The 15,823-nt window shown below is 40.2% G+C and overlaps 1 protein-coding gene across 1 annotated transcript; it reads left to right on the forward strand.

Moving 5' to 3' along the window:
• Positions 1 to 561: 561 nt before the first annotated feature.
• KCNA3 (potassium voltage-gated channel subfamily A member 3) lies at positions 562 to 15,621 on the forward strand. Its single transcript, XM_060142416.1, has 2 exons — positions 562 to 3,908; positions 15,098 to 15,621. Exon 1 carries the CDS (start codon positions 562 to 564, stop codon positions 2,302 to 2,304), a length of 1,743 nt encoding a protein of 580 aa, XP_059998399.1. The 3' UTR covers positions 2,305 to 3,908; positions 15,098 to 15,621.
• Positions 15,622 to 15,823: the final 202 nt, after the last annotated feature.

The raw sequence follows: 15,823 nt of genomic DNA on the forward strand, positions 1-15,823 counted from the left end.
CATCCTCCCTCCCAGCCCGCCTCCGCCTTCGGCCACCTCGGCTCCGCGGAGCCAGCCTCCCCGGGGGGCCCAGGTGGATCTTGCGGGGCGAGGAGGCCGGCGCCCGCCGGCTGCAGTGCGGCCCACGGCCAATCTGGAAGCCGCGCGACGGCGACGCGGCCTCGGGGGGCTGGAGAAGGGGCCGACTGGGCGCGCGAGGGCTCCGTGGGGACGCCGAAGTGCAAAATATGGGCGTTCGGGTGGCCCAGAGGGACGAGGAGGGCGGCGGGGAAGAGCTGGCCCCGGCGGCTCCCAGGGAGCGGGGCGCGCGCCCGCGCGGTGGGCCGGAATCCGGAGGGGACGCGGAGGGGCGGGAGCGCGCCCCGCGGAGGAGGGAGGAGGAGGGCTGAGGAGGCGTCTCTTTGGAGGAGCCCGGCGGACAGCTCCAGACCCAGACCGAGCCTCGCGGCAGCCACAGCAACAGCAACAGGCGGCGGGCTCGGCGGGAGGCGGAGGCGGCGAAGGGGCGGGGAGATCGAGGAGGAACGAGCCGGCCCCGCGCCGCCGCCTGTTCCCCGCCGCATGGACGAGCACCTCAGCCTCCTGCGCTCGCCGCCGCCGCCGCCCTCCGCCCGCCACCGCGCCCACCCGCCGCAGCACCCCGCGAGCGGCGACGGCGGCGGCGGCGCCCACACGCTGGTGAACCCCGGCTACGCAGATCCCGCCGCGGGCCCCGAGCTGCCGCCGGACATGACGGTGGTGCCCGGGGACCACCTGCTGGAGCCGGAGGCGACCGACGGCGGGGGTGACCCGCCTCAGGGCGGCTGCGGTGGCGGCGGCGGCTGCGACCGCTACGAGCCGCTGCCACCCGCGCTGCCCGCCGCCGGCGAGCAGGACTGCTGCGGGGAGCGCGTGGTCATCAACATCTCGGGGCTGCGCTTCGAGACGCAGCTCAAGACCCTCTGCCAGTTCCCGGAGACTCTGCTGGGCGACCCCAAGCGGCGCATGAGGTACTTCGACCCGCTCCGCAATGAGTACTTTTTCGACCGCAACCGGCCCAGCTTCGACGCCATCCTCTACTACTATCAGTCCGGGGGCCGAATCCGCCGGCCGGTCAATGTGCCCATCGACATCTTCTCCGAGGAGATCCGCTTCTACCAGCTGGGCGAGGAGGCCATGGAGAAGTTCCGCGAGGACGAGGGCTTCCTGCGGGAGGAGGAGCGGCCCCTGCCCCGCCGAGATTTCCAGCGCCAGGTGTGGCTGCTCTTCGAGTACCCGGAGAGCTCCGGGCCGGCCCGGGGCATCGCCATCGTGTCCGTGCTCGTCATCCTCATCTCCATCGTCATCTTCTGCCTGGAGACGCTGCCCGAGTTCCGCGATGAGAAGTACTACACCGCCTCGCCGTCGCAGGAGCTGTTCGAGACGGCCAGCAACAGCACGTCGGGGGCTCCCGCGGGAGCCTCCAGCTTCTCGGATCCCTTCTTCGTGGTGGAGACTCTGTGCATCATCTGGTTCTCCTTTGAGCTGCTGGTGCGGTTCTTCGCTTGCCCCAGCAAAGCCACCTTCTCGCGAAATATCATGAACCTGATAGACATTGTGGCCATCATCCCTTATTTCATCACTCTGGGCACCGAGCTGGCTGAGCGACAAGGCAATGGACAGCAAGCCATGTCCCTGGCCATCCTGAGAGTCATCCGCCTGGTGAGGGTCTTCCGCATCTTCAAGCTCTCCCGCCACTCCAAGGGGCTGCAGATCCTGGGGCAGACGCTGAAGGCTTCCATGCGGGAGCTGGGGCTGCTCATTTTTTTCCTTTTTATTGGGGTCATCCTTTTCTCCAGCGCGGTTTATTTTGCGGAGGCAGACGACCCCACTTCAGGTTTTAGCAGTATCCCTGATGCCTTCTGGTGGGCCGTGGTAACCATGACGACCGTAGGTTACGGTGACATGCACCCAGTGACCATAGGGGGCAAGATTGTGGGGTCACTCTGTGCCATCGCTGGTGTCTTGACCATTGCTTTGCCAGTCCCTGTGATTGTTTCCAACTTCAATTACTTCTACCACCGGGAGACAGAAGGGGAAGAGCAAGCCCAGTACCTGCACGTGGGAAGTTGCCAGCACCTCTCCCCTTCAGCCGAGGAGCTCCGGAAAGCGAGGAGTAACTCGACTCTAAGTAAGTCGGAGTATATGGTGATCGAAGAGGGGGATATGAACCATAGCGCTTTCCCCCAGACCCCCTTCAAAACGGGCAATTCCACGGCCACCTGCACCACGAACAATAATCCCAACTCCTGTGTCAACATCAAAAAGATATTTACCGATGTTTAATATATGAAACAAGTGACATGCTGTGCCCAGTATTGTGTGGAACGTGCCCCCTTGGTCTGTGTATGTCCTTGTTTTATACATTTCCAGACCATTCATCAAGGAAAGGACATGAAGAAGTGGAAAGCACACTTCATTCTCTCTCTCCCTACTGCTTCATACTGAAACAGGTGTCTGTTTTGCAAGTGGGCTGCATTCTCTCAGCTCTCCTTTTTTTCTCTCTCTCCCTCTCTTAATATTTCGAACAACAAACTTACTTTAAACTTGATTTTTAGCACATGCTCTGTAAAAAAAAAAAAAAAAGACAAAAAAAGAAAACCAAACAAAAAAAACTACATCCTGGAAGGAAATGAAACTAAAGAACAGAGTAACTGTCTAACCTCAGAATCCAAAGGCAGCTGTTTCTTTACTAAGTAAAGCAGGCACATACTTAAAGGATGCTTCGGTTTGATGGACCCATCAACATTATTGAATATTTAGTTCAATTGCCAACACTGTGGATAGGTGGATGAAAAGTCTATTTAGAACAATGACTTGTAAACCCACCGTAAGTTTATTTGTTTGCAACTGGAATTTCTATGTGGAAGCCCCCCTCCCGGAATTTTAAGGATCTCTACAACTTTGAACTAAGGGAAATGCCCAAGATGTCCCGATCTGACTAATTAGTTTAACTCTTTGGGGCTTGTTAAGCATTTCGAAAGTATTAGACTAAGAGATTCCTATGAAATTCTGTATTCATTCTAGCTAACATCTATCAAAGTCTAGAAACAGATGTTTTCAGTGCTGCTGAGAGAAACAAAAAAATTTCCTAATGCATCTGAGAGATAAGCTTCTGCAGTATCACAAGAAGATTAAAGTGGCAGACACTCCTTCCAGCAGAAGTTACTAATTCGGACCTGACTGATGCAGTTCCCATAGCAACCCATGTTTCCCGGGAAACCCGAAAAGGTTGTCATGGCATCTCTTGCTCTCTAGCCCCACCCCCTAGCCCCTGCTGTTTCCACAGTAACCTTTCCAGATGGTTCCTACTTACATGATTTCACAAGGAAAACCACTGTTTGAATAAACCGCACAAGTAAAGTCTGAGAATCCAAAGTGGTGAAATGAATCACAAAATGCATATTTTACTACAGAAAATCACTGATGTCATCCCATATTGACTGAATTGAAAAGGAAAATATCGTCATTGGAATGTTAAATATACACTACAGTAAGCCATGATTTGAATGAAATGCCAGTAATTAGGCAATCATTTTAAAAGATGCTTCTCTACTGTTTTCCCAAGAAGCCAACAAATGAAGTTAAAAAGCAAATGTCAAAGTGTTCTGCACATAAGCAAGTGAAAGATTCAGTCAATGTACCTGAAACCTTACTACAAGGGACCTTCAGACTTCCTCTTTAAAAACATTATCCAGATCCCACAACAACAGTGTCACCATCACAGCCCTTGAAAAACTAAATATACTTGAAAAATATAAAGGATGCACACTTTTAACTGAGGGAATTGCAGACAATCAATAAGAAGGAGGAACAGGAAGTAACCAAACCTTGGGGAAGTACTTGCAAGTTTCAGCCATGTGCCAGGGATGGCCAGAAGACAGCATCAGGTGAGCACTGTGGGAGCTACTGAGAACACTCTCTTTTTGTACAGGGAACCAGGGGGGTACCATTCATATCTAGATTTGTGCTAACTTGCAAAATCAATAGTTTTATATTCATTATATGCTAGGTGCCTTTTAAAGATCATTTATAACACCTTTTCTGTTTGATGTCCAGGTTGCCAACTATTCTTTGGTTTCCATTGTTTATTGCAAAAAAGTGGGAAAAGGGTCATTTCTCTTCAGAATAACCTTCACCCAAACTGAGCTGAAAATGATTCCATTCCTTTTACTAACATCCTTGGCTTCTGAACAACGTGTTTCCCCTGAAAAAAGGATAAAAGGCAGACCTGCTGTTAGATTATTGGTCTGATTTCATTTACATAATTATTTAGTAGTGTGCAATTGTACAATTCTTCAAAACAAAGATGGTTAAAATTGCAATAAGGGTAACATTTTATTTTAGCATATTCCATTTATTGAATATACATTATATAAAGTATAAATTATACACTATGCACAATTGCTTTTTGGTTTGATAGGTTTAACTATTTTATCCTAGAGTAAGTGAGAGTAACACTATTTTTAAAGCTCATAAAATATTTTCAGGTAGTCAGAAGCCTACTTACTTTATTATTTGTGCATTTGAGAGAGTGAAAAATAATGATTACAACTATATAAGGGGGAAGAGGAGAAAAAGACAAAAGAAAAACAAACAGAAGCAAGAAATCTGTGTACCTGGTCATAGAGTCATTGTTCTTATATATGGTCTTCGAAATAGAACTCCTTTATCTAGTTCCCTTTGCTACTTGTTTGAGGCTTTAACATTGATCCACCTTTTGACCAAACTTTTGGTATTCTTAATGACCAGAAGTTGTTTTTAGGACCCATTTTAGTGGTGATATGTAGATACACTCTAGTAATTACATAAGAATAATTTTTGTATCTGTTCTTAAAAGATGTTAGCATAAAGATGAACAAAGTGCAGTAACAGTTTTATTCACAGTTACTCAGAAGATGTAGAAACCCTGATTAGTTCTATAAGTAAATTATGGTTGTGCCATAATATTTGGAATTGTATGGTTTTAAAATAACAGTAATACAAAGGAGACTTTTTTTAACCCAGAAAAATATGACTTTTGAGTCATAACTTTGAGGTAGTGTTATTCCTTCTGGTCGCCATATTGTAAGCTCCTTGAAGGTTATAGGTTCTGTACAGGTCTTGACAAAGTTTTGGATTCTAGTGCCCAGCACCAAATGTAGCACCTTGTTTGTATTCAATACATTTGATGAGTGAATGGCTATTATCTTACATTAGTGTTATTTTCAGGCTTTTAATGAAGTGATTTAAAGCATAAGTTCTGCAGTCATATTGCCAGGGTTTGAATACTGTATGACCTTGAGCAAATTACTTAATCTCTCTGTGCTTCAGTTTCCTTATTTGTAAAATGAGGATAATAAATAGTACCTCATAGGGTTGTTGTGTTACCCTCATAGGGTAAATGTTAATGCAGGTATATTGCATCAGAGATTTTGCCAAGAGATTACATTACATTATTTGCTAAGGGATTACTTTATGATTGTGATCATTACAGGCACTGTATAATTAATAGCAAGCCTTGTGAATGGCATGAAATACATCAATTATCAGTGTCTTCCTATTTACTTTCTATAATAACAATAATAATTACGATTTGTTAAGGGTCAATCATGTCCAGGACACTTCTCAACTCTGCAAGGTAAGTGGTATTAACCCTATCTTAGGAGGGTAAAAAACAGATGGTTAAAGCTAAGTGATTTCCCTAAGACTTCACAGCTAGCAAGAAATCCAGCATGATTTAAAGCTAGGTCATTGTGGCCCCAAAACCCATGTTCCCTTTATTGAGTGACTTGAAAGAGATTGAGAAAATAAATTTCTTATGCTTTTAGGTTTGACTTCAGCCCATGTTACTAATTAATGAATTCATGTGAAGAACATATTTCCAGAAACATAATTCATTCAGCGTACCGAAAAATTAACCCTTTTTTAACCATCAGATATTTTTAACCATAGGGACCAAATACGGTATTTAAATCAGATGAAGAGACTGACTTTTCTAGTAACAAAAGATTATTTTCTTACACGATTGATTTATCTGGATTTAATATTATAGTACTCAGAAAGTATAATTAGTCTTGGTAGTGATACCTGCTAGGACAATGGATATTTTTTCAGTTTTAAGATTAATTTCGTATTTCCGTGTGTTTTAATCTACAAGAGATGATACTATTGCTATTATGCAGATTGTTATTTTTCCATCTTCTCATACTTTGCTTAGGTTACTGAAGAACCATGCCAGAAAATAGCATAAACATTTTGACTGTCCCTTATTAAGAAGGGGGAAATTACTTAGAACAATAGCATGGAAAGCAGAAGGAGGTTGCCATTTCATTGAAATTTGTGACATTATTGCCTAACCTAACCACTCCATGAATCTTTAAGAGCAACTGTGCTTAAAAAAACAATTAGAATATAATAGTGACCCACATCATAGTTGTAGCCCCTTCCCTGAGGTCCTAAGGCATTTAGAAAATGAAAATGGGTAGTGAATTGGGCTTAGAGCAGAATGCTGATGAGTCTAAGTTTACACATGCTACTTAGCTTTGTCAAACCACAGACGTCACTGAGCTCAATTGCTTGTTTTGAACGTTGAAAGGTATACGTATGTCTGTGTGTACAAGAGATTCATGGGAGGAGGTGTGATTGGATCAACACACATCTGTCAAAACCCTGGGAAAATGTATATACCCTATAGCTGGTGAATCCAGAGATAAAAACAATAACATTGCTATTGTTTTATTTCTTATGTATTGTTTTAAACTGATATTATAGCAAATTTAAATACCCACCAACTAAGGTGACATAATCACAAATGGCTACACATAAGAGGAGTGTTATATCAGTTCTTTCTCAACTTTGAAATAAAATTTGGGGATTGAAAATTTAAATACACAGTATGAAGAAATTCAAAGCTATGGTTCATATACATAAAGCTTATTGTTTACCTCTTTGGTATATAACATACTCAAGTAATTGCTTTGCTGATCATATATAAATCCAATATATATAATATATGCCAATAATCTATTCCTTTGAGAACCGTAACTGTAATTTACTGACTTCTCAATACATTTAAAATGTCAACATTTTCTACAGTAGTTACGAGTTCTTTCTACCTCTCAACTGTGAATAGAAGTGATAGCCCCTCCCACTAAGAAATGCAGAGAAGCACATGTGCCCCTGAGTCTGAAGACTTACAGAAACACTGTGAGATAGAGGTAAATGGGGAAGAGGTTATTGAGGGATTGCATTTTAGGGTGGGGTTTTTTCTTTCTGTTTTGTATTTGGCCTTTTAAACTAAGGAGAATAAGACTATTGCTTTTATACTACTAATTTCCTACATTTTGTGTAGTAATTTTATACATAAATGAAACCACTTGTTTTTTATAACCTGCTGAAAGTGGTTGATAATATTTGAGAGAAGGCAAATCAGAGAAGACAGGAAGAAGGGAAGCCATGCAGAACCCAAACCTTACCACTGTTACTCAGCCCCCAACCTCCTGCCAAAAAATGGCCATTGCCACAGAGTATACATGATAATAGTATTCTTTAAATTATTCAGACAGGTTAGAAAATTTTCAAATATTTGTCTTTGTTTTCAGTGATGCTATGAACTAATTTTGCCTTTGACATTGTAAAGAAAAAACATTTTACAAAAAAACGTTTTCATGTTTTTTCTCTCTCTTTTTTTCTTTTTTTTGGTACTGGATGTGTTTTTTCTTACATTTCAGAGTTTGCACCATTAAACCATCAAATGCATTAAAGAAGAGATCTGGAAAAGAGGCTTCATCATTTTCTTGGGAGCCATTTTATTATTGTTGCAATCTAAATAGTGCAGAATAGGAACTCTCGCTTGAAAAGTAAATCCTGGGATTCTGATTGTTAGTAAGATAACATTTAAATGAACAAAAACTCATGTTTCCTCCTATCTGAAGAATGTTAGGAATAAACCTGTGCATGCAGGGCTCTGACTTTGCAGATCCAGGGATCATAGCCCCCAGCATGGTGATAGGGAATGGAGAGGAGCTTTTTCTCTACCGATGAGCCCCCAACCTCACCCACACCCCTCCCTTGAGAGCACAAAGGCTCTGGGGAATCTCTATGGAGATCCCCACCAACTCCTTACAATGAAAATCAGCATTGTGCCTACGTGTTATAGGCCAATCAGCACTGCTGTTTCACTTGTTTTCCACTAAGTTTATTTTAAACTCTTTTTCTTTAAGAATCCTAAGGTTCTTATTTTTTTTGCATTTAAACATGTTCCTTAAATTAAAGCCTTTAATTTAATTTGGAAGAGAAACCAGTGGGGTTAATTTATTACACACATGCCCACACACACACACACACACACACACACACACACACACACACATGCACACACACTTCACCTCTTCATAAGTTATTTCCTAAGATGTATTTACTTGTTGTCTGTAGATCTAAACAGTCTAATTCTTTTTCTGAAAATTAGTGAAGTTCCAAAATATTTGCTTTCATTCATATGTGCAGCATAAACATTTACAAATCATTTTTATTTTTTAAAGCCTTGCTTAAAAGGCAGTTTTATTGTATCTATTAATGTAGTAGTATGTATTAGATTCAAAAAGTAGTAAATACATTCAGTCTATAACTGAGTTTTGTCATTTCGCCTCCTAAATATCTCTATAAAGAATCCACTTTTCTAGATCGCTACCACTACCAGAGTCTACACTCGTATCACCTCTATGCTGGATAAGTGTGAAGATCTCTTAACTGGCCTTCCCACATTTCCTGTGGCCAACCTGACCCTTTCTCCACCTGCTAGCCAGAATGATCTTTTCGAGACTCAATCTGATTATATCACCTGCCTCTGCTTAAAATTCTCTCAAGGTCTTTTCCTGTTCTTTGGGTCTATTAGTATAGAGACCCAAAGGCCTAACATAGCCTTCATGGCCCCATAGGATCTGGCTCAGCCCTCGTGTCTAGCCTTATCCTATACCTGTGCTCCTTCCCTCATTCTGCTGTACTCCAGCAACCCTGATCTTCTTCCAATTACAGAATAAGCTCCCTTTTTAACAATGGGGATCTTTGCAAATGTTCCCACTACTGGCCCCTTCCTTCCCTCCTCATCTCATTCGCTTCTATTTTTACTTCAGTACTTCCTCCAAGATATCTCTCATGACTGGTTTAATCAATTCCTCTATTATGGTATATTTCATCAAATTTAAGTGCTTTTGATTATTAGAACCACCATTATTTTATATGCCTTTAAAAACAAAGAAAACCTGCCAATTATACGGGAAAGTACCAGTGATTTTAAGGTACATCCTAATTTCATAGCGGCTCAAATCTAAAACAGTGTATCTTAGAATGAGTTGAATATAGTATGTTATCTTGACATAGCTGTAATTTTACATTAATTTGTGTTGTATAATTAATGTCTATTTCCTCTGTGAGAGTGGGGACTGTATCTGTCTTTGTTCACCGTTGAATCCCTTCCCATTCTCTCTGGAATCTGTTCAGGCTTTCACCCCTACCACTTCACCAAAAGTGTACTTTTCAGGGTCAGTGGTGACCTCCTATAGCTATACCCAGGGCCGTTTCTCAGTAATCATTTCATTTGACCTATCAGAAGCATTTGGCACTGTAGAATACATTCCCACTTCTGGGAAGAAATTTTTTATTTAACTTTCAGGATACCACACTCTGGATTTTCTTCCTACCTCTCTGACCTTTCCTACTCAAACTCTTTTACTGGTTCTTCCTCACCTCTCCCGGGTCTTCATGTTGGAGAAACCCATGCTCCATGGCTTAGTCCTTAGACCTCTTTTCTTTCTGAATTCAGTCTTATTCTCATAGCTTTAGATGATCTATACGTAAATTTATATCTCCCACTTGGACCCCTCTCCCGAACTCCGGATTGAATTTCCGATTGTCTACTTGACATCTCCACTTGCACAGCTAATGTCTATCTCCAACTTAATATATCCAAAACTGAGCTTCCTTCTCCTCCCCCACCCCCGCCATCAAGCCTATGCCTCCTGACTTCTTCCCCATCTCAGTTACTGGCAACCTCAATTTTCCAGTTGCTCAACCTAAAATCCTTCGAATCGTCCTTCTCTCTTTCTCTTACACCCCTTATCCAATCTGGTTGCAAATCCTATTGGCTCCACTTTTTAAATGTTTCCAGAGTCTTACCACTTCTGCTACCATCCAAGCCATCGTTATCTCTCATCTGGGTTTTATAGATGATTTTTGACCTTCCTGACTGGCCCCCTGCCTCCTATCCTTTCCCCCGCCTGAGTCTATTCTCAGCATAACGGCCAGAGTGTTCCTTTTAAAACACTTGTCAGATCATGTTACTTCTTTGCGGCAAAACCCCCACTTGGCTCCCCGTTTCACACAGAGTATAAACTAAAGACCTTACAGTGGCCTACAAGGCCTTACCTCATCTAGCCCCCGTTACCCTTCTGATCTTATTTCTGATTCCTCTTCAGATTCATCCTTAACTGCAGCTGCACTGGCCTCCTTGCTTTTCCTCAAATATATCTGGCATGCTCTATTCAGGTCTCTGTACTTCCTATTCCCCTGCCTGGAAGGCTGTAGCGTCTGCTCTCTGCACGGCTCGTTCTTTCACCTCCTTAGGTGTCACTGTCTCGGTGGAGCCTCTCCTGGCTGCTCTGTTTAAAATTGCCACCTCCACAGGACTCCCTATACCTTCCTCTGATCTGTTTTATCCTCTAAAATATTAGACATTTCACTTACTTTGTTTATTGCTGTCTTCCCTTCACTTCCATGAGAGCAGAGATTTTTGTCTGTTCTTTGGGACTGTATCCTCCAAGGCCTAGAATATTACCTGGAATAAGGTTAGTGCTTAATGAGTATTTATTTGAGGGAGCGATGAGAAGAAGGGAATAGCATTCCAGTTTGAGCGTTTTTAAACTACAAACAAAATGTTTGTGTTGTGTATCTATGCTTCATTTTATCACTGTGAGGCTTGTACTCCTCACCATGCTCTTTTGGATGAAATTCCTCGTCATTGGTTCACTGGAGAAGCCTTCCATTTGGCAAAACATGCTCCAGCAGGGGCGTGTTAAATATAACATTATATGTGATGTCGCTCCTAATCGCCAGGGGTATCTGGAAGTCAGAATGCCTCACAGAGACGGTGTTTCCTACCTAATAGCTAATAGAATGCTCTTTATAAATGATATTCAGTATATACTTGTTGACTGGTTGACCCAAGTGACAGCAAAAATCAGAACAAGCAAGTAATATATCCAGGAACTTACCTATCTAGCAGACATTCTAAGAAACTTCCCTGTAAGTTCAGTCTTGGTTTCAGTTAATAGTGAGTCCTTAAACACCCATGGGGTCTTCAGGACTATGGAAACTGATTGAATAAATTATTAGAGATCTCATCAATGAATCACGTTAAAGAATTATATTACTGTACATAAGGCCTTACTGGATAAAATTATTTCTTTTACAATATAACCTAATTTTTCATGTAGTTGTCAAGTTATGTGGTAGGATCACAAAAATCGGCTATTTTTAAAAGTGATTTGTTCATGCATGAAAGAAGATCCATCCATGAGAAATAAGGGTGGATTCTTAGAATGACAGTTATAATGGCAAAACTTAAGCTGCTTCTAAATAAAATAAGATGGAAGGTGAGAGGCAGTCCAGTAGCATATGTTGGTATTGGGAGATTCCTAGCAGCCTTGAAAAGCCAAAGTGTAATATGGAATTACTGAAACTAATTAAAACATTGATATAAATGAGTACTGCAGATATTGCCATGATTTTAGGCAATATAACAAATGCACTTTATTCTGCTGTAGGAAATGGGGATTCTCCTGATGTGAATAGCAAGGAACTTTCCCCACACCACTTCTGAATTTTCTCCTTTCCCTGGATTTCTCAGGCAGACCAGACCAGAGATTCACCTGGGTGTTGCATCTGCATATGCAGTGGCACAATTTCGTTACCAGATACGTCACCAAATTAATCAAAGCTAATGCATGTCTGCATATGCTTGAGGTTACATCTGTAGACCAGTAGAACTTAGAAACTCTTTCATCTTCTATCACTTTGTACAATTAAGGCCACATAGGACAGAGATCATTTCTCTCTTCTGAGGACCCATTGTTAGGACTTTTTAAAGAAATGACACAGACTAGAGAATTGAAAATGCATAATTTTCATTTCTTTTTTTTTTCTGGTTTTGGGTGAGGAATTGTAACATTGTTTATTTTTATTATTTAACTCAATATGGGTTTTTCCAGATATTCTGTTGTAACCTGGTATAGCCAAGGTATTAGATATTTAAGAGGCAGCCTCACATGCCATTACATTTTATATTTACCTCAGGTAAGACTACAGGACAAAACAAAATACCTGGTGTATTTGAGGAAGAGCAATGTGTATTTGAGGAATTCACTAATCTATTACTTTTATAAGAAATTGTAATTAAAATCAGTTAAACAAGAGTGACTATATGTGAGATTTAAAAATGTAGTAAGCGACTAAAAACCATAGAGAGAAATAATTTCTCCAAGTAAGAACTGTGTCTGAGTTGCTTTATACCTAGGTTCTGTAAACTTTTTACCTGCAAACATTTTAACTCATTTTGAAAGGTCAATTTATATTGCTATAAATTATATTACTATAAATATATTACTATGTGAATTGAGGAGATTTATTTTTAGTAAACCTAAATACTGCTTAAAGTAGTATTGCTTATACCTCACAGCTCATTTTCGCATGACTTTCAGATTTTTGACAAAGCTCACATCTTGGCACATTACCAGTTTTAATTACTGCGTGAGTTTAAACTTTTTCTGCTCCCCAAGAGTGCATAATTTCCAAGAGGACAATCAGAGAATTATACATAACTTAGCAAGAACTCTTTCTAGTCCTTGGGGCTAATTCATGACCATTTAGCTGGTAGAATTTGTAGAAGTTGTTGATGTGCAGCCAACTGCAAGTTATTTAGTAGATGTCAAAATATAGACACACGAGGACAAAGTTCCCATAACACCGTGTCACAGAATGATTTCAGCTTTTTCCTCATCAGACACAAGTTAGTGAGGCTAACAGGTAACCTGGATATCTGCACCTCTTTCATTTAGGCCTGAGTAGAGGTATCAGTTAATTTTTCACAGACTTGATAGCTATTGAAATTTGACTATTCTTATCCTTTTTTCTTGCTTTATATGTTAGAATATTTATTTGGTCAAATATTGATATCTTCAATTATAAGTCACCATTATACTTTCTTTCTCTCTTCTGTAATTTTGATACTTAAGTCAATGTTCATTTTTCTAAGCCCTTCAACCCATTTCTTAGCCACTAATAGAAACAATATGATTACCATCTAAAATCACTTTTATTTTTTGTTTTGTTTCTGTTGAATTGCAACTCCTTCCGCACCTACAGTCTATTAGGATGCCAAGCTGTACCAGACTTAATAATCCCAAGAGCCTTGAAGCAGGTATTGACACATGAAGCAGGTATTGACACAGCCCCTTATATAAAAAGGGTGCGTCAAGAAAAGAATAGCTTAATAGAACCATCTCAAGGTAATCAAAGCTGCAGTAGCATTGAGCAGAAGCTAGGCACTGAGGAAATAAAAAGATTATCATATCATTCATGTTACTTGTGATTTCTTATAATTAGTTGTCATCAATAGCTAGTAGACCACTGTAATTTTAAAACTTTCATAATGAACATTAAGTGTACTATGATGCAAGAATGTACTCTTGCTTTTTGACTGAAGACCAGGGTTAAGAAGAAGTTACTTCCTTCATGAAGGATGAGCAAGTATAATCCAGGCCAAAAAGGAAGACTTTTCACTAGATAATTTCCCAGAATAGTAGGTATACACCATGTAGTTTAGTGAGTGAATGAGTCTTGCATGAAAAGCACAGTCAAATTCCAGATGGCCATCATTAGGCATTTACAACGGTTTTGAGACACCTGCTAAGACCAGGAGTATTTATGAGAAACAGTCTTCTCTATGTATTATGATGGATTATAGTCACATATTGAAATCTGAAGCTGAGTGTAGGATTTTCTGTTTTTGTATGTATAAGTATCACAATTAGTAAATCTCTAGAGTACATAAACCTAATTTTTATATATCCATTCATTGATTCAACGTATGTTTACTGAGTAGCTCCTATGTGTAGACACTGTACAAAGTAATAGGGATTTATTCATTTACTGAGCATATAAAGTATCTACTGTGTGCCAGACACCATTCTCTATTCTGAATGTAGCAGTGAACAAGACAGTTGTGCTGCCTTATGCTATTTTTAAGAAACACTTTATTATCCTTATTTCCAGATGATTTTTTTGTAGTTGGGGAGAGGAAAGCAATACACTTGAACTCTTATTTCTTGGTTCTCCACAGACCTTGGTTAAGTGGCTATTGTTATCTTAATTTTTTATTCCCTAAAGTGGTATATAACTGTACAGAGTTCATATTTTAAAGGATCAATAGATTTGAAAGTTATTTGTAATGACAGGGTAATCTGTCATTACAGATTATCTGTAGTTCTAGATACTACATTTGTAGTACCTAGAACATGGTTGTCAAAATACTCATTTTGAGACTGTTTCTCTCTCTCCTTTTTTTTCCTCTCCATAACACTTATCTATTCACTTCAAAGGAGTTCTCTTCTTAGATTACCACAGTGGGATGCACAGCCAGAAAAGAAACAACACCTTGAAAATACATTGAGAAGATTGATACATGTATTTTTCTAAAAATCAGTAGACTGTACCTTTCAGATGGTTCTAAAGATGAAGATAAATTTTCCTATTCCAAAAACAATCACATTGGTTTAGACTACATTTGGAGTTCATTATTAATAAGGGGAAAAAGGTTCATAATTTCAGCATACTCTGAAACTGTTTCTGACTTATCAATTAAAAGCCCTCAATATGTGGTTAATGCATTTAGAAAATTAAGTTGCTCAAACTTCTCAAGGTAACAGTAAAAAAAAAAAAAAGTTTTTAAAAGTGTAATGAGTAGAATATTTAATATTGACCTAAAGTCTACAACTTTTTAAAAACTAAATATACAGTAAATTATTGTGTTTACTCTGTCCAACAGATACCTGAAGAGCCCTACGTAAAGAACTGTAGAGCTGCACTGACCAGTAGGATGCTCTTTTTAAATTGCTTAGATCAAGAATACAGTGTTGGTTATATTGCTGATGGACAGTGATCTGTCTGCCAGCACATACTTTTGTTTCAGTTGACATTAAATAACATGTCTGTAAGAAATGCTTCATATACAAGAAACAGCTCTGAACCTGGAGGATTCTCTTCAAATTGTGTGCAATATAAAAGATATTGACCAAGAAATAAAGAAGAACATCAAAAATAATAAAGTATCATTTCAACCTTTTGACATTTGGATGATATTTATTCATCCAAAAACTAATCACTACTGCTAATAAAGAAAACCTAAATGTTTGTTTCTAACAAGGCAACTTATTACACTGTTTTCTTCTTTCATTTAATTACTGGACTACGTTTAATCATGATGTATATTAATGTTATCTTCTCTGTTCTGAGTTATGTGCAACTTTATTTGTGAACGTGTGTTTTGTACCAAAGCCTCTCATACATAAATTAGCCCGTTTATATGTAAATAAGCGAAGTCTACACTGTGCCCAGATGAATGGTATTAAAGACAGACTTGCCTAAAAGAAATGTGCCTTGCTTGATTAAACATTCTTTTATTTTTTGATTCAAAATGATAGATTTGCAAATTAGTCTTGTAGGTAGGTTTTAGCAGAGCTTAACTTTAAAAAATATAGTAGTACCTATTATA

The sequence above is a fragment of the Lagenorhynchus albirostris genome, chromosome 2 (genome assembly GCF_949774975.1).
Source record: "Lagenorhynchus albirostris chromosome 2, mLagAlb1.1, whole genome shotgun sequence".
Taxonomy (NCBI): Eukaryota; Metazoa; Chordata; class Mammalia; order Artiodactyla; family Delphinidae; genus Lagenorhynchus; species Lagenorhynchus albirostris.

What these genes read in the sequence shown, in the direction of transcription:
- KCNA3 (XM_060142416.1), top strand. Translation starts at nt 562, where the DNA reads ATGGACGAGCACCTCAGCCTCCTGCGCTCGCCGCCGCCGCCGCCCTCC.